Source organism: Panthera leo, chromosome D1 (genome assembly GCF_018350215.1).
Source record: "Panthera leo isolate Ple1 chromosome D1, P.leo_Ple1_pat1.1, whole genome shotgun sequence".
Classification (NCBI taxonomy): domain Eukaryota; kingdom Metazoa; phylum Chordata; class Mammalia; order Carnivora; family Felidae; genus Panthera; species Panthera leo.
The window spans coordinates 14,767,193-14,795,074 of record NC_056688.1 but is presented as its reverse complement, the minus strand read 5'-3'; the positions used below and the strand labels follow the sequence as shown (position 1 = coordinate 14,795,074).

At 39.1% G+C, this 27,882-nt stretch overlaps 1 protein-coding gene across 3 annotated transcripts in view; it reads left to right on the top strand.

Moving 5' to 3' along the window:
- SIK3 (SIK family kinase 3) overlaps window positions 1–27,882 on the top strand; it is a 239,568-nt gene that overhangs the window by 122,971 nt on the left and 88,715 nt on the right. For all 3 annotated transcript variants that reach the window (XM_042907377.1, XM_042907379.1, XM_042907376.1), the window contains exon 3: window positions 1,062–1,125. In XM_042907377.1, the coding sequence (XP_042763311.1) occupies window positions 1,062–1,125 (64 nt within the window). The remainder of the gene's footprint in view (window positions 1–1,061; window positions 1,126–27,882) is intronic.

Genomic DNA, 27,882 nt, shown 5'->3' with positions numbered 1-27,882 from the left:
TGGGAAATAATTGAGCAAAATAATTACCAATGAATTATGGTGCAAGTCTAAAGCTGTATTGCCCGGTATGATAGCCACTGGCCACACATGGCTATTGAGTATCAAAATGTAGCTACAGCAAATGAGGAACTGAAATGATAATGTTTTGGACTACTGGGATAAATAAAATACTAAATTTTAAAAATACTTTTTTAAAACTTATTAATATGGCTGTTAGAAAAGTTAAAATTATATATGAGGCCTACATTGTATTTCTGTTGATCAGCATTGCTCTAGAATGATACGGAATAAATGACTTATGGACAGTGTTTCCTTTGGGGGAATAGGATGAGGGGGCTGGGAAGAGGAAAATCTTTGGCCTTTTGTTCATATACCGGCATTTAAAAAATTTATCATGAGCATATATACTCATACATTACCTTAAAAAATATTTAGTGGTAAAGGTAAAAAAGGAAGAAAGGACTGCCAACACAATAAAACTAAATAAAAAAGGCAAAATAGGGACCAAAAGAAAATACAGATGAGTAATTTATATTGCAGTGTTGAATATTTACATGATTCTTCCCAATTTTGAAGAAATGGATGGCAGGGAGGAAAGTTGTCCTGTCCCTTAAAAAAACATATCCATATGTGATTTCTATGCAGTTCTTAAGTGATTCCCACCATTTTCCCTAGGCTTTTTTTGTTTTGATTGGGTCTTGGGGGGAACATTTTTGAACTTGGAAGTGATCAGTGTCGAATGTGAATTTTCTGGTTTTTGGCAGCTTCTTTGCTTCTCAGATTTGTGGAGCTTACGAGATTGCAGAGGCCTCATGAAACAACAAAACGTCCGTCTCAAGTAGTAAATCCTTCCTACGTTTAAGAACGTGAAGGGATCCCTATTTCCCCCCTTTCTTCTTGATAGCATTTATGTGTGTCTCCCCTCCAGTGTTTTAAGTTTCCTGTAAGCAGTAATGGTTATTAATATTTCAGACAACAAAAGAGGATTCATTAGTTTCTCTTCCCATGATATCAGCCTGTCATTTGTGTCACTATCTGTCGCTTTCCTGCCTTTGTACCAGGTTATGGAGACAGAACGGATGATTTATCTGGTGACAGAATATGCTAGTGGAGGGGAAATATTTGGTAAGTACCTCTATTGCATTCTTTAAAGAGCTATTGAGCACACTGTTGCAAACCTAAAATAGCCATTCAATGAGTGGCTGTCACGTGATGCTGTCCTTTTCAATCAAGAATTTTCATTTATTTTGGTTTACCTGTTTAAGTCCCTTCACCCTCTTTGTTTCCGCCGCAGAGGTGTTCTGTTTATTTCCATCAGGTGGTAACAGTTGGGATTAAAGATCTGCAAAAACAAACCTCCCTACTGAACATACAGCAGGTGCCTGCAGCCAGGGGTCTTTGCTATTGCTACATCTGCCTGGGGTCACCTTGTGTGGCAGAACCCCCGCAGTGTATGGGCTGTTTTGTGTGAAGGAGCCCCTTGGAGCCAACAGTCTCATTCTAATGCTTTCTTTAAATTTTGTTTACATATAACATGTAACTGTATTCCTTACTGCATGTTCCCGGCTCCCTTGATGATTCTTATAGTTTGGGAGGTTCTGTCTGCAGTAACTTTTTTTTTTTTTCTTAAACACTTAACACAACATCAGAATTAAACAGTGGGATTTGTTACCAGGAAATCAGACTTTTTGAGGTGGTAAAAACGGGCCAAAGGAAAAAAAATTTTTTTTTTTTTTGTAACAGTGATAAATGGAGTCCAGTAGAGGTAAAGGCTAAACTTTTCACTTTTAGATTCACATATCTTGTTATTTTTAATTTTTTTTGTTTGTTTGGTAAGTACAGAGAAATGTTTCTTCTTTAGGTTCATCGAGTTTATTTATTTTTTGGATTGTGTTTTAGTTTACATTGTGGTCAGATTTTTTTTTTTAAGTTTTTAAGTGTATTTAAAAGTATGAGATAACATTGAAAGTAGAATCTTCTTTTTTTTTTTTTTTCATGTTTATTTTTGAGAGAGAGAGCATGCACGCAAGTGGGGGAGGGGCAGAGAGAGAGGGAGACAAAGAATCGGAAGCAGCTCCAGGCTCTGAACTGTCAGCACAGAGCCTGATGCGGGGCTCAAAGTCAGACGCTTCACTGACTGAGCCACCCAGGGGCCCCTACAGTAGAATCTTTTTATTAGTGACTGGTCATTTGTGACTGTATGGATTTTGCGTCTGTGTGTGTTAAAACTTTTCCTTGAAATCTTACAATTCGGGCCTAAAAATCTTCAGAGTCTTTTTTCAAGGGTGTATTTTCATTTCCTAATAATATTTTTAATTGACTTTGTGTATGTGCTTGTGTACAATAGTAGTCTTGGGAGAAAAGAGGCCTTGTCATCTTAATATTTATAATAATCAAAGACTCAAATCCATTGCATATCAGATCTACCTTGCTCTTCAGAAAAACAGTCTTTAAAAGTACAGAAAAGGTAATGATGCCCTGGTTAGAGATTCTTTGTGGAAATGTAGCTTAAGGCATGAACAAACAGAATAGTACTTCTCTTGGTATTATTATAAAAGACCTAGATGAAAAAGAAAATGATGTATTACCTAAATAAATCATTGTGACTGCACAGGGATATGACTATTGCATGAGCTCAGGTTTTTAAAAGGATGGAAAGGCTTATAAAAGATGAAAAGATGAGCATGATCAAGAACGTGAACTTTGGAGGCAGTTCGACCTGGTTTTGAGTCAGCTACTTGCCCCCTATTTGCTGTTTTGATTGGAGCGAGTTATCAAATGCTTCTGGGACTCAGTTTCATGGTCTGTAAAAGTGAGGTCTTTAATATCTGCCTCACAGTTGTGAAGATTAAACGATATCACACAAATAGATCCCTAGCACTTTGCTTCCTTCACTTCCATGTCAAAGAACAACTGGGCAGTTGACATCTGTCATGACAGGATGAGGATCTCCGCTGACCCGCTTCCCAGTGAAACGTGAAAAGTGCTGAAAACCCCCAAAACCATGGTTCTAAGTGTGAACAGCAAATGAAGACATTTATTCAAGAGCATCTGTGAAAATTTGGTAAGAAATGAGGCTGTGGTTTTTAAACCATTACTTCTCCCTCCTTGTCAACTCAGGGGGAGATTCCAGTTCAGACTACAGCACCCTCCAACTCTAACCTAGACTAATGGCTCCTGGAGGAACAGGACATCAGCATTCTCTTCCAGTCCCCAGCTGCCTGTTACCGCCAAGTCCTGGGTGAATGTAGTTTAGGAGCAGGGACTCCCTTCTTCTGCCTAGCCTCTAGTTGTAGAGTTTGGTTGCAGCACACTGAGAATATTGGAGCCCAGACTGTTCTTGCCTCAGATTGTAAGTTGGTAGTTCCATCCCACGAGAGGAAAACTGAGAGGACCCCAGACTGTGCCCCTCTCCTTCCAGTGAGCTCTCTGCTCCTATAGTGGGAGTGCCACTCGGAGGGAACTTTGCCTTTGTCCCCCACAGCTCACTTCAGACCCCTGGCTCAGAGATTTGCCTAAAGAGAGGCACAGACCTTAAGACATAGCTCCTAATTTGTTCACAAAGGAACTGACTTCATTTGCAGCAGAGTATGAAGAAGTTCAAGGCTAAAAGCATTCTTAAGAACAGTGGAGGTTGTGGTAAAGGCATTTGAGAGGAGATTCAAGGTACAAGCTACCCCATAGGAGATCCAGGGAATAAAACATCGAATGAGCCTTCCAGAGGTCCGAACAAAAGTCAAACACTGATCTCAGAAACTATTCCTTCAAAGGAATCAGAATTTGATTGTTTAAAGACCAGTTTATTCCCCAGGGCATTGTTGAAAACAATAGAGCAACCAGCCAGCAATTATTGGAGTTTAACAGCTGGGTGTGGTTAAGGAAAGACAGGAAGAGAGCCCTCCCCAACCATGGAGATCCCGTGAGCTGAGGGTAACTGTGGATATACCAAATCGGTGCTTCCCTGTGGAACAACAACAGAAGCCGAACACTATGGGAGAATAAACTTCACTGACACAGTCCATTAGTCACGAAACAAATAAACAAGCAGATAACAGTAACACGTGCTGGAAGGGGAGAAGTGTACCAGTACCCAGAGGTGCTATGATATATTATCTGAAATGTGTAGTTTCCAACAACAAAAAAAATATGAACCATGCAAAGAAACAGGAAAGTATGACCCATGCACTGGAAAAAAAGCAAGCCAAGAAACTGTCGGAGACACCAGACAGTTTCTTTAAGGTAGCCGTTATAGACGTGTTCACAGAAATAAAGGAACTCACGATTGAAGTGGTAAAGGAAGATATGGTGACAATGTCACATCAAATTGGAGTTTCAATAAAGAAATAGAAATCATTTTTTAAAAAATGAACCAAATGGAAATCACGGAATAGGAAGGTGAAATGACTGAAAGAAAGAATTTATTAGAGAGGCTTAACTGTAGATTTGAACTGGCAGAAGACGAAGCAAACGTGTAGTGTAGATAGATCGATGGAGAATATGTAATTTCAAGAAGAGGGAGAAAAACGAGGAACAGAACTTAAGAGAAACGTGGGCACTAGGACGTGCAACTACATAAGCCTAATGGGAGGACCAGAAGGTGAGAGAGAAAGGAAAAGAAAAAATATGAGAGGAAATGATGGCTGTGAACTTCACAAATCGTAGAAAAATAATAACCTAAATATGCAGAAAGCTAAACAAAATCCAAGTAGTATTTTTAAAAATATTTTTATTTATTTTTGAGAGAGAGCACAAGGGGGGAGGGGCAGAGAGATTGGGAGACACAGAATCCGAAGCAGCCTCCAGGCTCTGAGCTGTCAGCACAGAGTCCGACGCGGGGCTTGAACTCATGAACTGCGAGATCATGACCTGAGCCTAAGTCGGGTGTGTAACCGACTGAGCCACCCAGGTGCCCCAAAATCCAAGTAGTATTAAACACAGAGATCTTGAAACAGTTACATAGTGAAAGAATAGTGAAAGTCAAAGACAAGGAGGAAATACTGAAAGCAATGAGAGATAAATGACATGTCGCTTATAAGGAACCCCATTAGGTCAGCAATGACTTTTTAGCGCAAACAATGCAGGCCAGAAGGCAATAGGATAACATTTTCAAAGTGCTCAAAGGAAAAAAAAACAAACAAACTATGAACCGAAATCTTACAGACACCCAGTAGAGGTGTCTTTCAAAAACGAAGGCAAAATAAATACTTTCCCCGATAATCAAAACCTGGGAGATGGGGCGCCTGGGTGGCTCAATTGGTTGAACATCCAGCTTGGGCTCAGGTCATAATCTTAGGGTTCATAGGTTTGAACCCCCCGCCTGTGTCAGGCTCTGTGCTGTCAGTACAGAGCCTGCTTCAGGTTTCTCTCTCCCCCTCCCCAATTTGCGTGCATGTGTTCTCTCTCTCTCTGTCTCTGTCTCTCTCTTCCTCTCTCTCTTTCTCTCTCTTTCTCTCTCTCTCTCTCTCTCTCTCTTTCTCTCTCTCTCTCCCTCTCCCTCTCCCTCTCCCTCTCAAAAATAAAAAACTGGGAGAATTCCCAGATGATCAAAAACTGAGGACTCCACTTTACAAGAAATACTAAAGGAAGTTCTTCAGGGTAGAAGCAGGTAACCCCATATGGTAGTTTGAGTCTACATAAAAAAATAAAAAGCACCAGTAAAGGTAATTATGTAATTGTAAAAGACAGGAGATGCATACTTTTCTCCTTTCTTCTCTTAACATATTTAAAAAGCAGTTTATGAAATAATGTATATAAAAAATGCATTCCCTATAATGCAATATATATGAAATATATTTGCCAGTAACAGCCCAAAGGAGGTGTGTGATAAAAACTACACTGGGCTAAGGAACTCACTACAGACGGTAAAGAAAAATTATAACAATGTATTGTTGGATCTGTACCATTAATTGATGTCATGTTTATTGAACAATTATTACAAAAGGGAGTAAAAGGAATAGAGCTATAAAGAAGTAATAGTTCCATATAGTCACTGCAAAATTAAGATAATATAAGCTAGAAGCCATTTGGATAAGATAAAATATATAGGGTAAGCACTAGAGCATTCACTAAAAAAAAGTTTTTTAAATTATAAAAAATTATTAAAGAAATTGAAATAGGGGCGCCTGGGTGGCGCAGTCGGTTAAGCGTCCGACTTCAGCCAGGTCACGATCTCGCGGTCCATGCGTTCGAGCCCCGCGTCGGGCTCTGGGCTGATGGCTCGGAGCCTGGAGCCTGTTTCCGATTCTGTGTCTCCCTCTCTCTCTGCCCCTCCCCCGTTCATGCTCTGTCTCTCTCTGTCCCAAAAATAAATAAAAAACGTTGAAAAAAAAATTAAAAAAAAAAAAAAAAAAAAAAAGAAATTGAAATACTTCATTCGAAAATATTCACCAAATGGGGTGCCTGGGTGGCTCAGTCGGCTTAGCTTTTGACTTCAACTTAGATCATGATCTTGCAGGTTGTGAGTTTGAGCCCTGCATGGGGCTTTTGGCTGACAGCGCAGATCCTGGAGCCTGCTTCAGATTCTCTCTCTCTCTCTCTCTCTCTCTCTCTCTCTCTCTCTCTCTCTCTCCCCCCCTCCCCTGCTCATACTCTGTCTCTCTCTGTCTTTCAAAAATAAACGTTAAAAAAAATTAAAAAACGTTAAAATTAAAAAAAGAAAATATGCATTAAATGCAAAAGAAAGCAGTAATGGAGGAATAGAACAACAAAAATTACATGAAATATGAAGAAAATAAGTAAAACGGCAGGCATAGATCTGACTAGGGTTGACCCTTGAGGGTGAGGGACTGTGGACCCCCTTCCCCCCCCCACATGCAGTCGAAAATACATGTATAACTTCTGATTTCTGAAAACTTAACTACTAATAGCCTACTGTTGACTTTACTGATAACCTAAACAGTTGAATACATATTTTGTATGATTGTATGTATCATATACTATATTACTATATTATTACAATAAAGTCAGCTAAAGAAAATTTTGCTAAAATTGTAAGAAAAAATACATTTACAGTACTGTATTGTATTCATTAAAAAGAAAAAATTCACCTATAAGTAGATCTATGCAGTTCAAACCCATGTTTTTCAAGGTCAACTATGCATTGGTAATTACATTAAGAGTAAATGGATTGAATAATCCAATGGAGAAGCAGTGATTGTTAATAAATAAATAAAGAGAGTTAAAAACATATGATCTGAGGCACCTGGGTGGCTTAGTTGGTTAAGCATTTGACTCTTGGCTTCAACTCTGGTCATGATCTCAATTTCATGAGTTTGAGTCCCATGTTGGGCTCTGTGCTGGCAATGAGGAGCCTGCGTGGGCTTTCCCTCATTCTGCCCCTCCCCCACTCATGCTGTCTCTGTCTCTCTCAAAATAAATAAACTTAAAAAAAAAAAACCCACATGATCCAACTGCGTGCTATTTACAGGAGACATACTTTAGATTAAAAAATACAAATAGAGTGAAAGTAAAAGGATGGAAAAAGACATATTATGCAAACAGCAACAACAAGAATGCTGGTTATGTTGATATAGACAAATTAGACTTCAAAACAAAAAAGACTTTATCTTTGCTTGCTAGAGGTAAAGAGGAACATTCTATACTAATAGAAGGATCAACACATGAGGAAAACATAATGAGTTATAAACATCATATGTCCAATAAGGCTACCAAAATACAGGGAACAAAATCCAACAGAAATGATGAGAGAAATAGACAATGATAATGATGGTAGTTGGAGGTTTCAATACTCTGTTAGCTAGAGCTAGCACATCTTTAGAACAGGCCACCTAACAACAACAGAACGCATTCTTCACAGGTGAACACAGAACGTTCTCAAGGATTGATTGTATACTTAGCCATAAAACAAACCTGAGTGAATTTAAAGAGTTAGCAATAATACAGTGTGTGTTTTCCAACCACAGTGGAATGAAACTAGAAATGAAGAGTGGGAAAACATTTGTGGATCTCACAAATATGTGAAAATTAATATAATTTGAAGTAAACAAAGTCAATGAAATCAAAAGCGAATTCAGAAAAAAATACTGTGGAGATGAATGAAAATGAAGATACAAGATAGTAAAACCTATGGGATGCAGCTAAAGCAGTGCTTAGAGGATGCTGATAGCTGTAAAATGCCTGTAATAGCAAAGATCTTAAATCAGTAACTTAGTCTTCTACCTTAAGATATTGCAAAAGGAAGAACATACCAAGCCTAAACCAAGCTGAAGGAAGAAGACAATAAATATTACAGCAGAAATTAATTAAATAGGGAAAATTCCTAGAAAGCCCCAAACTACTGAAACTGATTCAAGAAAAAATAGACAATATGAATAGATACATCAAGTAAAGAGATTGAAGCAGTAATCAAAAAACTACATGTAAAGAAAAGTCCAGGACCAGATGGCATTACTGGTGAATTCTACCAGGCATTTAAAGAAGAATTAGTAGCAATTCTTTACAAACTCTCCTAAAAGAAAAGAATAGGAATGGACACTTCCCAACACATTCTGTGAGGTCAGTCTGTATTACCCTGATACCAATACCAGACAAAGACATCACAAGACTACCGGGCAATATCTCTTATGACTATGGATGCAAAAATCCTCAACAAAATAGTTAACATATAAAAGGAATTACACACTATGACCAAGTGGAACTTGTCCCAGGAATGCAAGGTTGGTTAACCATAAAAAATCCATTAATGTAATGCATCCTATCAAGAAAGAAAAAACAAACATGGCACAATCATATACGATGCAGAAAAAGCACTTGACAGAATCCAACATCTTTTTTTTTTTTTTTAATTTTTTTTTCAACGTTTTTTATTTATTTTTGGGACAGAGAGAGACAGAGCATGAACGGGGGAGGGGCAGAGAGAGAGGGAGACACAGAATCGGAAACAGGCTCCAGGCTCCGAGCCATCAGCCCAGAGCCTGACGCGGGGCTCGAACTCACGGACCGCGAGATCGTGACCTGGCTGAAGTCGGACGCTTAACCGACTGCGCCACCCAGGCGCCCCTCCAACATCTTTTCATGATAAAACCACTATCCTCAACAAATTAGAAATAGAAGGGAACTAACTTTTTATGTTTTCATGTTATTTTTTCATGTTTATTTATTTTGAGAGGGAGCACATGTATGAGCAGGGAAGGGGCAGAGAGAGAGAGAGAGAGAGAGAGAGAGAGAGAGGGAGAGAGAGAATCCCAAGCAGGCTCCGTGCTGCCAGCACAGAGCCCGGTGTGGGGCTCAGTCCCATGAACTGTGAGATCATAACCAGAGCTAAGATCAAGATTCAGATGTTCAACCAACTGAGCCACCCAGCTGCCCCTCCCCCCCCCCCCCCAAGGGAACTTTCCTAATCTGTTAAGAGCTCTACAAAACCCATAGCTAACATTATACTTAATGGTGAACAACTAGATGTTTTCCCCCGGCAGTCAAGAATAACACAAAGATTTCACCTCTCTCCACTTCAGTTTAAACATTGTACTGGAGATTCTAGTCACAGCAATTAGATAACACAGACCTATAAAAGGCATCTAGATTGGAAAGGAAGAAGTAAAGCTAATTCTACTCACAGATGACATGATCTTGTATATAGAAGGTCCTAAAAAAATCCACTGAAAAACTATAAACTATATAAAAGTTCAGCACGGTTGCAGGATACAAGAGCAATATATCAATCGTATTTCTGTATTCTTACAATGAGTGATCTGAAAATGAAAGAAATAAAACCATTCAGTTTACAGTAGCATCAGTAAGAATAAAGTACTTAGGAATAAATTTAACAAAAGAGATGCAAATATTATAGTCTAAAAAGTACAAAACAGTGTTGAAGGAAACTCAAGAAGATCTTAATGATTGGAAAAACATCCCACGTTCATGGATTTTTAACATCGTTAAGATGGCAGCAGTGCTCAGACTGATGTGTAGGTTAAGTACAATCGCCATCAGACTCGGAGCTGACATTTTTGTAGAGATTGACAAGCAGATTATAAAATTTGGGTGGAATTATAAGGGACCCAGTATAGTCAAAGCAGTCTTGAAAAAGACCCAAGTAGATCAGAATTGTGCAGCCACAAGTCGAGAAAAGCTGACAGCCACCCGAAGCTAGAAGAGGCATAGAAAAGATTCTCCCCTAAAGCCTCGAGATGGAGTGAAGCCCTGGTGATACCTCAGGTTTGGACTTCTTGCTTCCAAAACTGTGAGTGAATAAATGATAATTCTTCTGTGTTATCTACCTGTGGTAATTTGTTTCAGCACGCTGGGAAACTCATACTGAAGACCGGATTTGGGCATAATTTCACAATATCTCCTCATAAAATACCAGTCATCTATAAAGGAGAAAATCAATTACCAGGTGTAGTTGGTGATTAATATTAGCATCGTGTGTGATGAAGGTATTAAAGAAGGAATGCAAGAACTGCCCCTTCTGATTCTTGCTGGAATCAAGTAAGGGGAATAAGGTGTTTCAGAAATGCCGTAGCCTGTTCAGAAGATTTCAAGATGAGAGAAAGCATGGCATATTTCATATTCTTTAAGTTGTTGAGTATGGTTTAAATATAGGCCGTATCTGAGAAAATGCCCGGAAATGAGGCTGGTAAGATAGGAAAGGCTCAATAAATAATGAAGGGCTTTGAATGACATTTCTGACTTGGCCAGTTTCCCTATCGCACCTTCTCATTGCACTGTATCCTTTCTTAGTAGGACTTCTATCACTTGTGGTTTTACATTTATTTTTGTCATTATTTAATGGTTTTTCTCTCTCTACCAGACACCGAATTCCAGAAAATCAGGGGTCCTGTCTGTTTTTGCTCACCATTGTATCCATCCCCATGTCTCTTCTAGCTCTCCAGTTCATACTGATGGACTCAAATATTTACTGAGGGAAATGATCAATCATTGTTTATTGAATGAATGAGTAAAGGAGTGAATGGACACAGTTGAACTTTACCTTGAATTATTGCCATGTGAGGAAGAATTGGGATGGAACATGCCAATGCCAGTTAGGAAGGTATACATTAATGTCTGAGAATGATGAGGGATTGAAGTAAGATAGTGACTTCATGTCTTTTATTTTAATCTTGAAATACAGGTATTTTTATCATCACTTCACAAAGAAACTGAGATTCAAGGAGGCTAAGTAATTTCCCTAAGGTGTAACTAATTGCCAATACAGCTGAGATTTAACCCAAGGACTATCTGACTCCAGAGTACATGTTTTTCCCCATTTACCAGGCTGAAGAATCTGTTCGTCCATATAAAAAGACTTCAATTAAATATTCTGGGAAGAATCTCTTATTACAAATACAAACCAAATTTCTGTTTTTAAAATTTGGGTCATGGACACAGCAGCAATAAATATGAAGTATTTTTTTTACTCTCTTGTTATTAAATCCCCATTGAAAGAGACGGTGAGACAGATTTTTTTTTTTTTTTTTTATGAGTATTATTACTGAGATTTAGGCTCAGGCAGTGGCTCATTTACAGAGCTAGTATTTATAAAGTAGCAGTCTCTCCTCTCCTTCCTTACATAATAACAACTCCATCTTCTCTTTTTAAGGCATTTGTTTTATCATTGTTAATATAAAAAAAAGTGGCCAGTATTCTAAATTTTACATTAATTAAACATATCAGGGGTTTACTAAATCTTTTGAAAATGACATTGTTAAAGGAGAAAATGAGTGAGAGTGTTTTAAGATGTTTAGATTTCTTACTGTGCTAGTGTGTGAATGGTAGTGTCATTTAGTAAGAGGATACAAGAATGAAAAATAGATTGGATGAACTGTGCTACTTCAGACATGGAGTTTGAGGCACCAGTCGGTGGAAGTTGTGCATCAAGTCATTGGATACCACAGTCTGGAAATCAGGGATAAGATGGAGCCTAGGATATCATTTCGTTACCAGAGAGACAGTAGTTGTCCACTGATGTGGAATCCTGCAGAAAAGAATAGGTTTAAGGGGCGCCTGGGTGGCTCAGTTGGTTAAGTATCTGACTTCGGCTCGGGTCATGTCATGATCTCACAGCTCGTGAGTTTGAGTCCCATGTCGGACCCTGTGCTGACAGCTTAGAGCCTGGATTCAGATTCTGTGTCTCCCTCTCTCTCTGCCCCTCCCCTGCTTGCTCGTGGGTACACATGCGTGCGCGCACTCTCTCCCTCTCTCTCTCTCTCTCTAACATTTAAACGTTAAAAAAAAATAGGTTTAAGGATAAGACCCTTAGTTAGTACCATCAGTATTTAAGTTGAAGGTAAGGCCATGAAGTACATGAAAAAATTGCTGTTGATGAAATAAGATTGAGGTATTATAAAAGACAAGGGGAATAGGAATTTCAAAAAGGATCATTATTGAATGGTGTAAAAGGTAAATTATGATAAGGACTGAGAGATAGCCTCTGGCTTTGTGATAGACATGTTCTCAGTGCTCTCTTTTTTTTTTAATTAATAATTTATTTATTTTTAATTTACATCCAAGTTAGTTAGCATATGGTGCAAAAATGATTTCAGGAGTAGATTCCTTAATGCCCCTTACCCATTTAGCCCATCTCCCCTCCCACAAACCCGCCAGCAACCCTGTTTGTTCTCTATATTTAAGAGTCTCTTATGTTTTGTCCCCCTTCCTGTTTTTATGTTATTTTTGCTTCCCTTCCCTTATGTTCATTTGGTTTGTATTTTAAAGTCCTCATATGAATGAAGTCATATATTTGTCTTTCTCCAACTAATTTTGCTTTGCATAATACCCTCTAGTTCCATGCAGGTACTTGCAAATAGCAAGATTTCATTCTTGATTGTTGAGTAATACTCTGTTGTGTGTGTGTGTGTATATATATATACCATATCTTTTTTATCCATTCATCTGTTGATGGACATTTGGGGTCTTTCCATACTTTGACTATTGTCGATAGTGCTGCTATAAACATTGGGGTGCATGTCCCCCTTCGAAACAGCTTACCTGTATCCCTTGGATAAATACCTACTAGTGCAATTGCTGGTTTGTAGGGTAGTTCTATTTTTAATTTTTTGAGGAACCTCCATACTGTTTTCCAGAGAGGCTACACCAGCTTGCATTCCCAACAGCAGTGCAAAAGAGCTCCTCTTTCTCTGTATCCTTGCAAACATGTGTTGCCTGAGTTGTTGATGTTAGTCATTCTGACAGGTGTGAGGTGGTATCTCAGTGTGGGTTTGATTTGTATTTCCCTGGTGATGAGTGATGTGGAGCATTTTTTCCTGTGTCGGTTGGCCATCTGGATGTCTTCTTTGGAGACGTGTCTATTCATGTCTTTTGCCCATTTCTTCCCTGGATTATTTCTTCACTGGATTATTCTCTTTTGGGTGTTGAGTTTGATAAGTTCTCTCTAGACTTTGGATACTAACCCTTTATCTGATATGTCGTTTGCAAAGTCTTCTCCCATTCCGTCAGTTGCCTTTTTGTTTTGCTGATTGTTTCCTTTGCTGTGCAGAAGGTTTGTATTTTGATGAGGTCCCAATAATTCACTTTTGCTTTGGTTTCCCCTCCGTGCTCTTAAAGAGACCTGTTGCACTAGTGAAGTAAGAATAGAAATCAAAATGTTATGGGCTGCAGTGTGTGTCCATATGAGGAAGGGGAAACTGAGAGTTTTTAAGAATGTTTTCTAAAGTTGGTCATGTAACCTATTAATAACACCATTTAAATTGTGTACTGTAACTTATTCAAATATATGTATGTAAACATAAATGTCATATAATACATTAACTGTAACCTAAAGTATATACAGATTAGACATTGAAAATGAGATAAATAGAAATCACAGGACTTCAGCCAATGACAGAGTGAAGACGTTGGCAAATATTCCATCTAAGGAACAAATACAAAAGTGGCAGGATTGTCAAAAATAATTGTTAAGGCTGGGGCTCCTGGGTGGCTCAGTCGGTAAGCGTCCGACTTCGCCTCAGGTCGTGATCTCACGGGTTCGTGAGTTTGATCCCCACGTCGGGCTCTGTGCTGACAGCTCACAGCCTGAAGCCTGCTTCGGATTCTGTGTCTCTCTCTGCTCCTCCCCCACTCACACTCTGTCTCTCTCTCAAAAATAAATAAACATTAAAAAAAAGTTAAAAAAATTGTTGGGGCTCTGAAAATGAATCAGTGGCAAACATTACATTGAGAAGCTTTAATTCATGAAAATCTTTTGAATTTGTGATGAGAATAGTGGGAGTCTTTGGCTTTGTTGCCTGAGCCCCTATATCCTTTCTCTTCCCTCCCCAGCTGAGCTGGCCTTAAAACGAGCAGCTTTGTTCTGATTTGATTTGGAAAAGAAGACAAAAACAACAAATCAAAACCCACTCATGCCCAGTCGTGTTGTCAGTAAAAACAGCAAGTTTGGGACTTGCTAGCTAGCAGTTGTGATCTTTCTGGGGGCAGGCCACAGAATGGTCAACTAACCAGAAATTAAGTTGGGAGATCTTGTTAATGAGAGAGCCACAACGGGATAAGATAAATTCTTCATTCACATCTGGCTTACTGGGGGACTGGCATCTTCTGGGAAGTCCTGAGAAAGCCCAGCAAAGAGTAAAAGCTGAGGCTGACGTTGAAGCTTTCTGAACTTTGAAATGCACTGCTGAACTCACCAGTAGGTTTGTGGTGGAAGGTGGTTTGATCACTAATCAGTGTAGACATAGGGATGACGTCAAGGAAGCCATGCTAAAGAATAGAAATAAGGGAGGGAGGGTGCCTGGGTGTCTCAGTTGGTTAAGTGTGCAGCTCTTGATTTCGGCTCAGGTCATGAGTTCATGGTTTGTGAGATAGGGCCCCATGTCGGGCTCCATGCTGACAGTGCAGAACCTACTTGGGATTCTCTCACTCCCTTTTTCTCTCAAAATAAAGAAATAAACATTTAAAAAATAAACATAAGATTTTTTTTTTTTAATTTAGGAGGAGGAATCAATGGCTACATACCACAGGGAGACAGATTCTCAAATTACTTCCAGCAAGGTTACTAAAAAAATAAAAGCGAGTAAAACAAAAGCAGCAACAAAAACAACAATCCTCAAGAGGAAAAATCATAATCCAGAATTGGCTAAACGTATTAACTATAATATACAGTTTTATTAGAAAACACTGTAGATGTTGACCTGGGTGGCTTAGTCTGTTAAGCGTCCGACTTCGGCTCAGGTCACAATCTTAGAGTTCATGGATTCTAACCCCGCATCGGGCTCTGTGCTGACAGCTCAGAGCCTGGAGCCTCCTTCAGATTCTTTGTCCCACTCTCTCTTTGTCCCTCCCGTGGTCACACTCTGTCTCTCTCTCTCAAAAATAAATAAACATTAAAAAAAAAAACCCACTGTAGGTGTTAAAGAAAAAAACCTCAAACATGTGATCTGTATTCAGGAAGAAAAGTAGCCAGTAGAAAATTTCTCCGAGTAGGTCTAGATGTTATTTTTAGCAAAAACTTAATTATTATAAATTTGTTCAGACAATTAAACCATGTCTAAATGGAAAATATGATGACAATGACTCAACAAATAGGAAATCTCAGTAAGGAAACAGAAACGATAAAAACGAACAATATGAAAATCCTAGAGTTGAAAGTGTAGTAACTGAAATGAAAATGCACTAGATGTGTTTTGTAGCGGATTTGAAGTGGGAGAAGAACCAGCAAACTTGAAATACCAATAGAAAAAAAATCTAGTCTGAAGAACAGAGAGAAAAATCATTGAAGAAAAATAATCAGAGCCTCGGAGACTGGTGGGACAAGATTAAGTATACGAACATATTTGTAATGGGAATTCCGGAAGGAGATGAGAAAGAAAAAGGGACAGGAAAAAATACTTGAAGAAGTGATGACCAAGAACTTCCAAAGTGTATAATAAAACATTAATTTACAGTTTTAAGAAGCTCAGTGAATCTCAGGTGGGATAAACCCAAAAGGCATCCACGTCTAGACACATATTGTCAATTTGCTGAAAGACAGAGAATCTTGAAAGCAGCAAGAGAAAAATGACTCATCACATACAGGGAAGCAACATGATTTACAGCTGAGTTCTTACCAGAAAAAAAAAAGAGGCTAAAGGCAATGGATTGACATATTTAAAAGGCTGAAATAAAAAAAACCCCAAACCTATGAACCATAAATGCTATATCTAGCAAAACTGTCCTTCAGAATGTAGGCAAAATAAACACATTCCCAAGTAACCAGGGCCTGAGAGACCTGCTGTACAAGGCATCCTAAGGAAGTGCTCCAGTTGAAAGGAAATGACACCAAATGGCAACTTATATCCATAGGAGGAACTAAAGAAAATCGGAAAAGATGAATATATAGGAAATAAAAGATTACATAAATATATTCTTTCCCCGTTTCTTCTCCTAATTCTTTGAAAGACAGAAAAGGGCTTAAAGAAGTATTTATAACACTTTATTTCTGGATTTTGAAGATATATTGATGTAATACAAGTACCTAAAGGAAGGTTGAGGAAATGGAGCCATCTTGGAATAAAGTCGCTATATTTTACCAGAATCAAGTCAGTATTAATTGGAAGTAGATGCATAGTTATAATCCCTCGAGCAACCACTAAGATAATATCAGCACCCTAACTTTGAAAGACAGTGGTATAAATGACTCTTGAGAGAGTTGACTATGATGGGAAGTCAAGAGAGAGCATTGGTGACTAAAAGGGCCATTGGTTGAATATGTGTTGTCTTTTTATTATTTATAAAGTTAATTATAAATCTATAGTTAATTTGAGGGGAAAGAACCAGTAGAGCCAGAGGGAATGTAGATATAAGGGAGAGAGTGCGATTTAATGAAGCATTCCTCAAGGAGGAGTTGAAAGCTGGTGAGTTTGTAGAAGTATTTGTTTGAGACTGATGTTTGGGGGACTAAAGTTTAGAGTCTGACTTCCTAATACTAGTGTTTGAAAAGTAGGAAAAGAGTTTGTATGCTGAGATGAGATCACAGAATAGCATCTAAAGGAAATGAAAGAAGTAGATGATAAGGGGACAAGCTGAAGGACTCCTAGGCAGCATTGATAGGTTAGCATTGTTGGGGATCTTCATTTTGTTGGGACTCCACTTGTGGCTTTTTTAATGGGTTGTTTGTTAGCAGTAGTTGGCAGCTTAGGTATAGGATTGAAGAACATAGTTGGTTGGTTTGATCCAGAGTTTTTGCAAGGTTGCTTGAGGTGATGAATCATGGTGCTTGCAAGTTTCTGCTCTAGATGTAAAGATTATTAGCTGGGAACTTTATCCTGATGTTATTAGCAGATTATGACACCAAACTGTTTGGGACAGTAGTTGGCTGTTTGATTCCAACTCAGTTTCACATTTGCTGAAAGAGTTGTAGTGCCTTTCCCCTTTGTGGCAGTCATACTGTATCTAAAATATTATCTTCCGTTTTGAGTATCATATTGCGCGAGGGACACCAACCATAGGAATGTGATAAAGATAGCAGTGTTTGCAATGGTTGGCATAAGGAGAGGGATAGAAAAGTCTATGGAAGAAGTGATGGTTGAACAGAGTTTTCAAGTATGAGAAGTTTCCTGAGTGGAAATCGGCTTTCTGGACGAGTAATATAGTAAAGACTTGAAGGCATGAAACAACTTGGTATATTTAGGGAATTAGAACTAGTTTTTTAGAGGATTAAGTGATATGCTGGTGGTTTTTGAATTATTCCAGAAGTTCTAAAGCTTCTTTGGAAATGTCTAAGATGCCTTCTCTGAGATGGTAGGTATGTAAGGCACAGTTTACAGGTCATGCTTTCCTCCAAGTACGTTCAGCCACCTCCCATTTTTCCTTCCTGTTCAACAAAAGCATAGTATCTCCCCTTTTAAACCTAATATGCTTATTGGATTTCCACATAATATTTTTAAATAAATGAATCTTTGGCCACTATAATTTTGTCCACTCTTAGATGATGGCCATGGAAGGACTTTAAGCAAGGGTCAAGACACAGTCCAGTTTCTGTTTTAGAAAGGGTACATTGGTGCCAACATAAGGGTGTATTTGAGGGCGATGAGATTAGTGTCTGGGAGAGCACTTAGGCTACTGGCAATGAAACTGATGAGAGCTGTGGATTATCTGATAAGTAGTGGCGTTGGGGATAGAGAAAACGGATTAGAAGTAGAGTTAAACAGAGCAGCATGGTTAGTGGGTAAGAACATGGATAGAGTCAGACTGCTGTGATTCGAATCCTAATTCTTCCATTTAAAGCCTTGGTGAGCTTGGGCAAGTTTTTAAACCCCACTGCCTCTTAGTGTCTTCCTCTTTAAGATGAAAATAAGGATGTTGCTGCTGATGGTACCACTTATCTTAGAGGTTGTTGTAAGGATTGTGTGTGTGTGTGTGTGTGTGTGTGTGTGTTTTAAAGTTTATTTGATTTGAGAGAGAAGGAGACCGTGTGAGTGGGGGAGGGACAGAGAAAGAATCCCAAACAGGTTCTATGCTGTCAGCACAGACCCTGATGCAGGGCTTGACCTCAGGAATCACGAGATCATGACCTGAGCCGAAACCTTGGGTCGGATACTTAACCGACTGAGCCACCCAGGTGCCCTAGGATTGTGTGTTTTTAAAGTGCCTCATCTGTGCAAAGACTTGTACAGCATGTGCATAGCAGCATTATTTTTTTTTATTAAAAAAATTTTTTTTTTACATTTATTTTTGAGAGACAGAGAGTCAGAGCACAAGTGGGGGAGAGGCAGAGAGAGAAGGAGACATAGAATCTGAAGCAGGCTCCAGGCTCTGAGCTGTCAGCACAGAGCCTGACTCAGGGCTCGAACTCAACCACAAGATCATGACTTGAGCCAAAGTCGGACACTCAACTGACTGAGCCACCAGGTGCCCCTGCATAGCAGCATTATTTATAATAGCTGCAAAGTTGAAGTAAGTCACATTTCCATCAACTGATGAATGGATGAATAAAAGTGGTATACCCATACGATGGAATATCATTCTGTGGTAAAAAGGATCAAGTACTGATATAAGCTACAGCATGGATAAACCTAGAAGACCTTGTTCCGTTAAAGAATCCAGACACTAAAGACCACGTGTTGTGTGAGTCCATTTATATGAAATGTCCAGAAGAGGCACATCTGTAGAGACAGAAAGTAGATTCGTGGTTCCCATGGAACAGGGGTGTGGAGAAGTAGGACTAACTGCTTGTTGGTAGAAGGTTTCTGTTTGGGCTAATGGAAATATTCTAGAATTAGATAGTAGTGATGATTGCCCAACATAGTGAATATATTGAAACCACCAAAGTGTACACTTTGTTTGCTTGTTTGTTTGTTTGTTTGTTTTGAGAGGGGGGCAGAGAGAGAGAGAGAGAGAGAGAGAGAGAGAGAGAGAGATAGAATCCAAAGCAGGATCTGCACTCTAAGTGCAGAGCCCAACGTGGGGCTCAAACTCACGAACTGTGAGATCATGACCTGAGCCAAAACCAAGAGTCAGACACTTGACTGAGCCATCCAGGTGCCTCCACATTGTACACTTTTTAAAATAGTTAATTTTATGTCATACTAATTATATTTCAATTTCTAAGAAGTATTTTAAAAAATAAAAAGATTCTTACAGGGACCTGGGTGGCTTAGTTAGTTAAGTGTCTGACTTCGGCTCAGGTCACGATCTCATGACTTGTGAGTTCGAGCCCCACATCGGGCTCTGTGCAGGCAGCTCAGAGCCTGCAGCCTGCTTTGGATTCTGTGTCTCCCTCTCTCTCTGCTCTTCCCCTGCTTGTGTTCTGTCTCTCCCTCTTAAAAATAAATAAATAAATAAATAAATAAATAAATAAATAAATAAAAATATTCTTAGACTATCACCTGGTACATAGTAAGCTCTCACTGGCAGATGTTATCATTGAAGAATTGTAATGTTACAGGTTCCTGTCTTGAATGCACCCAGCTGAATGTGTAGATGTCCCCTGGTCTCCATCCATCACTCTGTGGGAATTAGGATTGGGATAACTGAAGCAAATATGTTGATGCTTATGCTGCTTGCTCTGCCCTATATACCAAAGTCCTTTGTCTCTGACCTAGAGGGTCTCATGTCTTCTGCCAGCATTCATGCAGCTGTGGCATATTAACTTGTTAAATTCTGGTGAAATCTTAGATCCTCTCAGTACTCGACAAAGTGCAAGGGGGAGTTTTGTTTTGTTTAAATACAAGACTTGATCTTAGGGTGGAGTTAAGGAGACAGTAGTGAGCAGGATGAGTCTGAGTATAATCAATGTGGAAAAGATAGCCTGCACAATTAGGTCCATGAGTAATAGGAGGAGCTTGAGCTGTGAACACGGGGATTGGCCCTGCTCAGAGACGGTGGAAGAAGGTAAAGGGCATATGTGGCTGTAGATGGTTTTGTAGGTAGAAGAATGTGAAGTAAGGTATACCTCCCACCTTCTGTCTAATTTTCTGCCTCAAGTAGGAGGCCAGATCAGCACCTGATGGTTAAGGGTGAAAGGATAGGAACCTGGATGCCTGTGGAGGAGGTGAAATTAGCTGCTCCTCGGAGTGACAGAAGGGTGTGATCAAGGACAGCTAGGAGTTGATGACAGGCCCTAGCAATGGGAAACCATGCACTTGTTGTTCCATTATATAGGATTGAATGATTTTTATCCTCAGCAGTACTCAACAGCCTGTGGGTAAAGGGGGTAAGAAAGACATTTGGATCGATCCAGTATTGGTGGTTTATAGAACATGTGCAGAAGAAGAGAGACATTTGGCAGAAGAGTTGAGGCCACTGACAATAAAGTAATTAATGTCTGGGTCATTGGGTGTGGGGTGAAAGGGGGATGAAGGCACCTGACATCAGGATGAATGATCTTAAATAGCAGGAACTGAAAAAAGCTAGAGGTTTAGATGAAATGGAGAAGGAAGTGTGTTCGGCATAAGAGGATCAGAGGGCTCACAGTCTGAAATTGCATTGCTTGATGCAGTAACCACTGGCCACATGTTGCTTAAAATAAATAAATAAATTGAAATTTTATTTCAACCGAACCGAATTTTGAATCTGACTTACTGTACATGTAAAACTGAAAAACTAAGGCAGTGTGCCAAGAGTTTTAGGCCAGCTGAGAGAGTTAGCTAATTACAAAGTTAGAGCACAGTCTCCAAGACCACCCTCACTTCTGACACCAACTGCAAGTTTGGAAATTTCCCAAAACCACCCTTACCTTTGATAATTTGCTATAAAGACTGATGGAATTCACTGAAAGCCATTATAGTCACAGTTGCAGTCTATTACAGGGAAAGGATACAAATTAAAATCAGCTAAGGGAAGAAGCACAGAGTCCAGTACTACATGAGCAGTCCTAAACACAGAACTTTTATTTTCTTCTCCCTGTAGAATCAGGATGTGTAGTGTCAGCGTCCTGACATTGTTGTGTAACAGGATGCACTGAGGACTGCCTGTAAGGAAGCTGACCTGAGCCTCTGTGTTCAGAGTTTCGTAGGCGTGATTGATTGATTGCCCATATGCTTCATCTGTGCTCCAGGTCGTCTGTTATTGCGTGACCCAAAACTCACACCCTCCATTACATTGTTGGTCTTCCTAGTGTGGTCAGCCTCTACCCTAAGACTAGATGAATATGACCACTTCCATGTTAAGTCATGTTGTAAGATTGGCATGAACCAAGCCCCCTAGGTAAACACAGATGCTCCTGTCACTCACATAACATTCTAGGGGCTCAGAGATGACCTCTCGGAAGCCAAGGGACAAGGCCAGATCTTCACTTGGGGCAAGACCTATTTCTTTATTACACACAGTGTAAAATACCTTTTCATTAAACACAACTCTTTTTTTGACAAAATTATATTTCACCTAGATTGTAGACAATTTAGTGTCTGAAATGTGATAGGCCGTAAAGTACACACTGGAATTTGAAGTAGCATCTCATTGCTAATATTTATGATTGGGTTGGGATTGATGTATTGGGTTGAATAAAATATAAAACTTTCAATATGAGTGATACTTTTTGCTTTTAAATTAAAAAAAAATTTTTTTTAATGTTTATTTTTGTGAGACAGAGACATGGAATGAGTGGGGGAAGGGCAGAGAGAGAGAGAGGGAGACACAGAATCTGAAGCAGGCTCCAGGCTCTGAGCTGTCAGCACAGAGCCTGACGCGGGGCTCGAACTCACAAACTGTGAGATCATGACCTGAGCCGAAGTCGGACGCTCAGCCAACTGAGCCACCCAGGCGCCCCACATACTTTTTGCTTTTAAATGTGACTACTAGAAAATCTTAAATTATATTAAAATGGCTCACATTATATTTCTATTCAACATTGCTGATCTAGAAGGTTATGTTAAGAGAGAGGGAAGTATACTATTGAAATTTAAAATTTCAAAGGTAGAAAAATATTACGCAAAGGCAAGTTCAGGATGTGGCCAGAGGAACAGTTGCTGAACTTTGAGGGAGTTATATGTCACTGGAGATGAAGAAGATTCAAGGAGTCATGAGGCTAAATTGTCAAATAGATTATCCTCATGGCTGTTGACATTTCCTAAGTAACTGGCAGGATCTGGGTGGAGCAGTAGACTGTGATGTAGGTTTCTGTGTCTTTGATACATGTGAAGGCAAGAGAAGCAGAAAGGGGTTTACCAGATATCCTAGCATATACCTTGGTGGTGTGAAGGTAGTGGGGAGTTAGAAAACTTCCTGATTACTTGCTTCTTAATTCCTCATGGAATATTGTCCTTTCTTTCCTCGGGAAGCCTTAAAGGAATTTGTGGTCTCAGAACAATTGGTTGAAAGGCGATTTCAGTACGAAGTGTGAGAACACAAGATACAAAAGCCCAGCTATTCTCCTTTGCCCTTTAGTTGCTACTCAGCTTTCATGACCCTTCTCAAACGTTATACTTTCTGTGAACTCTGCCCTGATTTTGCTAGAGAGTTAATTGCCTATTTCCTTCTTCCTTTGAACATACCTCCACTATAAAACTGTTCGTAGTTTTTCTTTCTTTCTCCGTGTGTGTGTGTGTGTGTGTGTGTGTGTGTGTGTGTGTGTGTGTGTTTCTGTGTCTCTCACTTGCTGTAGGTAGTATCACTGAGGTACTGACACTAGATTGCTGACACTAGATTCGGTAATTTAAACAATAGTCTCTTAATTGATCACCTTTCTTGTGGTGGTTCCTTTGCCAGATCCTACTCATTTTCCTGATATCTAAATTTTGGAATACTCCTTGGCTCAATCCGTGGACCTCTTTTCTTTTCTGTGCCCATCTACTCACTAGTTAATTTTGTATGACCCATTAAACTTCTGGCTCCTGAATTTTAAATCTCCTGCTCTATCCTCTGAACTCTAGATTTATATATCCGAGTGTTTACTTGACATCTAGATTTCCGATAGGCCTCCCAGCCTTAACCTGTGCAAACTGATGTCCATTTACCAACTTTCTCTTCTCAGCGGTCTTCCCCATCTCCATAATGGCAACTCCATTCATCCAGTTGCTCACATCAAAAACTTCTAGAAGGTCACACTTAATTTTTCCTTGCTCACACTTCATGCCAAAACTATCAGTAGATCTCGGTGACTCAACCTTCAGAATGTATGCCGAATTCAATCACCATTGCCACCAATACCAGCCTGGTCTAGGTCACAGTCCTAGGCTGCTAGGATTACTGTAGCAGCCTTCAACCACTGTTCCCTGAATCTGCCCTGATTCCACTATTTCAGTGAGGGTGATTCTTTAAAACTGAAAGTGAAATCTTACCACTCAGCTACTTCTGTTGTCTTTCCCATCTGTTTGGAAGAAATGCATAGTCCTTTCTGTGGTTTATGAAACTATATCATCTGGTCTCCGGCTGCCTCTCTGACCTCAGGCCCTAGTACTCTCCCTCTTTTTGCACTGGCATGTCTTTTTTGTTCCTTAAACTCTCCAGTATGTTCTCACTTTAAGTCCTTCATATATTCCATTCCTTCTTCCCGAAATACTCTTTTCCCAGATAGCTGCATAGCTCGCTCTTCCATTTCCTTCAGATATCTTATCAAATGTTACCTTATTAGAGAGATCTCTGCTAGCCATGCTGTCTACAGTCTCACTTTTTCTGCTGGCCCACCGCTCTGTATCTCCTTCCTTTATTTTCCTTCTTGGTTCTTATCAACAACTGACATATATGAGTAGAGACTGTACAGTTTTGAGCCTTGCTAGATCCCTAGCACTTAGAACAGTGTCTGCAGAGAACACATGCCCAGTAAATATTTATTGATCGGCTGGATGAAAGACTAAGTGAATGAAAGAATGTCACTAGACTGCAGAGCGTGGCATTTGAATTGTATGCGCGCGTGTCGCCGTTTGATGCGGGCTCTAACGCGTAGTAAGTAAAATTGTTTCATTGTGTTGCAGTGAAATATAACCAAGTCAGGCATGCAATTTTCATGTTGTTCCACAACAGGTATTTTAGTTAATGAGTTTGATGTGGGGGAAAACACCTTTTTGTTTTCTGGATAGCTGCAGAGAAAGATATTGAAGGTTATAAATTCTGAACAATTTAATAGGCTTCAATAAATGGTTATTGAATGAACATTTATGACTCATCCATTTGATTTGTTGAAATGAGTATTGCGTACTATTCAGAACCATATTACAAAGGGGCAGCCATGACAATGTGTGTCTGTTTAATTTTACAAACAAAATTGAGAAACTGGTTAGTTTGGCAAACCACTACGCTCATAATTTAAAACTTCCCCAGTATGATTTCTTTAGATATATATCCCCAAACTTCCTATCTGAGACCATGAGGTCATAAATCCAGCATTTTATCAAGAAAAGTTTCCTGAATACCAGGCAGAACTCGTGGGCATTTATAATAAATTATTAACAGCAGTTTGTTGAAGTGTGCATGATTTATCATAGACATTCTCGATGCTTTAAAAATAACATTTCCTAATGGTGCCAGCATGTATGGAACCTGGAACTTCTCATAAAGCCATTCATTTATGCTACTGACCAATTGGGCACAGAGTGGGAAAGCCTGAATTGCACAACCATGAATAGCAGATAATGTGATAAGTGTTTCATCTGGAACCTTGTGTTTGTTTGAAAACGCTACCACATTTATTTGGACAAACTGCTACATACCAGGTTTGCGATTTGTTTATAACATGCTTTTCCTATTTAATCCTTATAACCTTTGGTATATCTTTACAACTAAAACACTATTTTCCCACTAAATTATTTACTCCCTTTGGCTATAAAAGCTAGCTGTTTTCTCAGGCTTTACTGACAGAAGCAAATAACTGTATCACTGAGCTTCATTTTATCACTCTGAACTAAGACAGTTTCCTTCTGTCTCTTCCCCAATTAATTTCCCATTCATTAGTCTTCATTTTTTTGTTTTATTTTCTTCATATCAGCTATGACTGTAGCATTTATGCTTGCAACCTGCCTAGGATATGTGAGGAAGCCACCTGTGTTTAGTGCTTAAAAACTTAGTTTGATGACCTTACTTTACTGCTAAACACCCATTCATAGTTGTGTGATCACACTGCCAGTTCTACCATTATATGAAAATAAATGCCCCAGAGAATTATCAAAATATTTTTACTGCATTTAATATATACAAGTCCCAAGGGAATATGTTTGCCTGGCTTCTGTATTAATATTTTTCCTGAGGGTTCTCTGAACTGTTTCCTCCCCCTTAACCTTCTTTGGAAAATGTAGTTTCTCTGACAAAGCAAAACTGCTAGAAAAAATAAGGATATTTTAATCATAATACTTAGAAAGTTGACTTTATATAAAGAGATTTTTATCACATATTTGGAATTAGTGCTTTCAAGCTTTGATGTTTTTCAAAGATATTTTCTGGGCTGGTATGTGTGTGTGTGTGTATGTATGAATATTTTCTGGGCTGGTGTGTGTGTGTGTGTGTGTGTGTGTGTGTGTGTATGAAAGAGAGACTGAGATTGATCCCATTTTATCTTCTTTTTATTTCAAGTTTTATTTAAATTCTAGTTATTTAACGTACATGGCAAATTTGGTTACAGATGTAGAACCCACTGATTCATGACTTACATATAACACCCACTGTTCATCCTAACAAATGCCCTCCTTAAATACCCATCACCCATTTAGCCCATCCCCAACCCACCAACCCCTCCAGCAACCCTCAATTTGTTCTCTATAGTTAAGAGTCTCTTATTGTTTGCCTCTCTCTCTTTTTTCCCCCTCCCCTATGTTCATCTGATTTGTTTCTTAACTTCCACATATGAGTGAAATTGTGTGGTATTTGTCTTTCTCTGACTGACTTATTTCACTTAGCATAGTGTACTCCAGCTCCATCCGCATCATTGCAAATGGCAAGATTTCATCGCCCTTTTTGATGGCTGAGTAATATTCCAGTACGTGCGCACACACGTGCACACACGCACACACACACAACATATTGGCTATTGATAAAAGCCGCTATAAACATTGGGGTACACATGCCCCTTTGAATCAGTATTTTTGTATCTTTTGGGTAAATAACCTCGTAGTGCATTTGCTGGATCGTAGGGTAGTTCTATTTTTAACTTTTTGAGAAAGCTCCATACTGTTTTTCAGAGTGGCTGCACCAGTTTGCATCCCTACCAACAGCGCAAGAGGGTTCCCCCTTCTCCACATCCTCACCAACATCTTTTGTTTCCTATAGTGTTAATTATAGCCATTCTGACTGGTGTGAGGTGGTATCTCATTGTGGTTTTGATTTGTATTTCCCTGTTGATGAGTGATGTTGAACGCCTTTTCATGTGGCTGTTAGCCATCTGTATGTCTTCTTTGGAAAAATGTTCATGTCTTCTACCCATTTCTTAATTGGATTATTTGTTGTTTTGGTGTTGAGTTTGCTAAGTTCTTTATAGATGTTGGATACTAACCCTTTATCAGATATGTCATTTGCAAATATCTTCTCCCATTCTGTAGATTGTCTTTTAGTTTTGTTGATTATTTCCTTCACTGTGCAGAGGCCTATAATACCAGCAAAGAAATTGAATCAGTAATCAAATATCTCCCAACAAACCAAAGTCCAGGGCCAGGTGGCTTCCCAGGGGAATTCTACCAGACATTTAAAGAAATGTTAATGCCTGTTCTTCTTACACCATTCCAAAAAATAGATATGCAAGGAAAACTTATAAACTCATTCTACGAGGACAGCATTACCTTGATTCCAAAACCAGACAGAGACCCTACTAAAAAGAACTACAGACCAGTATTCCTTATGAACGTGGATGTAGAAATTCTCAGTAAGATACTAGCAGATCAAATCCAACAGTGCATTAAAAAATTATTCACCACGATCAAGTGGTATTTATTCCTGGGCCGCAGGGTAGTTCAGTATTCACAAATCTATCAACCTGATATGCCCCATTAATAGAAGGAAGGATAAGAACCATATGATGGTTTCAATAGATGCAGAAAAAGCATTTGACAAAATACAGCATCCATTCTTGATAAAAACCCTCAACAAAGTAGGGATAGATGGAACATACCTCAGCATCCTAAAAGCCATTTACAAAAGATCAGCTAATATCATCCTCAGTGGGGAAAAACTGAACTTTTCCTCTGTAGCAAGGATGTCCACTCTGACCGTTGTTATTTAACGTAGTACTGGAAGGCCTAGCTTCGGCAGTCAGAACACAAAAAGAAATAAAAGGCATCCAAATCAGCAAGGAAGAAGTAAACCTTTCACTATTTGCAGACAATAGAAAAACCAGAAGATTCCACCAAAAAACTACTAGAACTGATAAATGAATTAAACAAAGTCGCAGGATATAAAATCAGTGTACAGAAATCTGTTGCTCTTCTATACACCAATAATGAAGCAGGAGAAAGAGAAATCAAGGAATTGATGCCATTTACAATTGTCCCCAAACCCATAAGATACGTAGGAATATACTTTAACCAAAGAGGTAAAGGATCTGTACTCTCAAAACTATAGAACACTTATGAA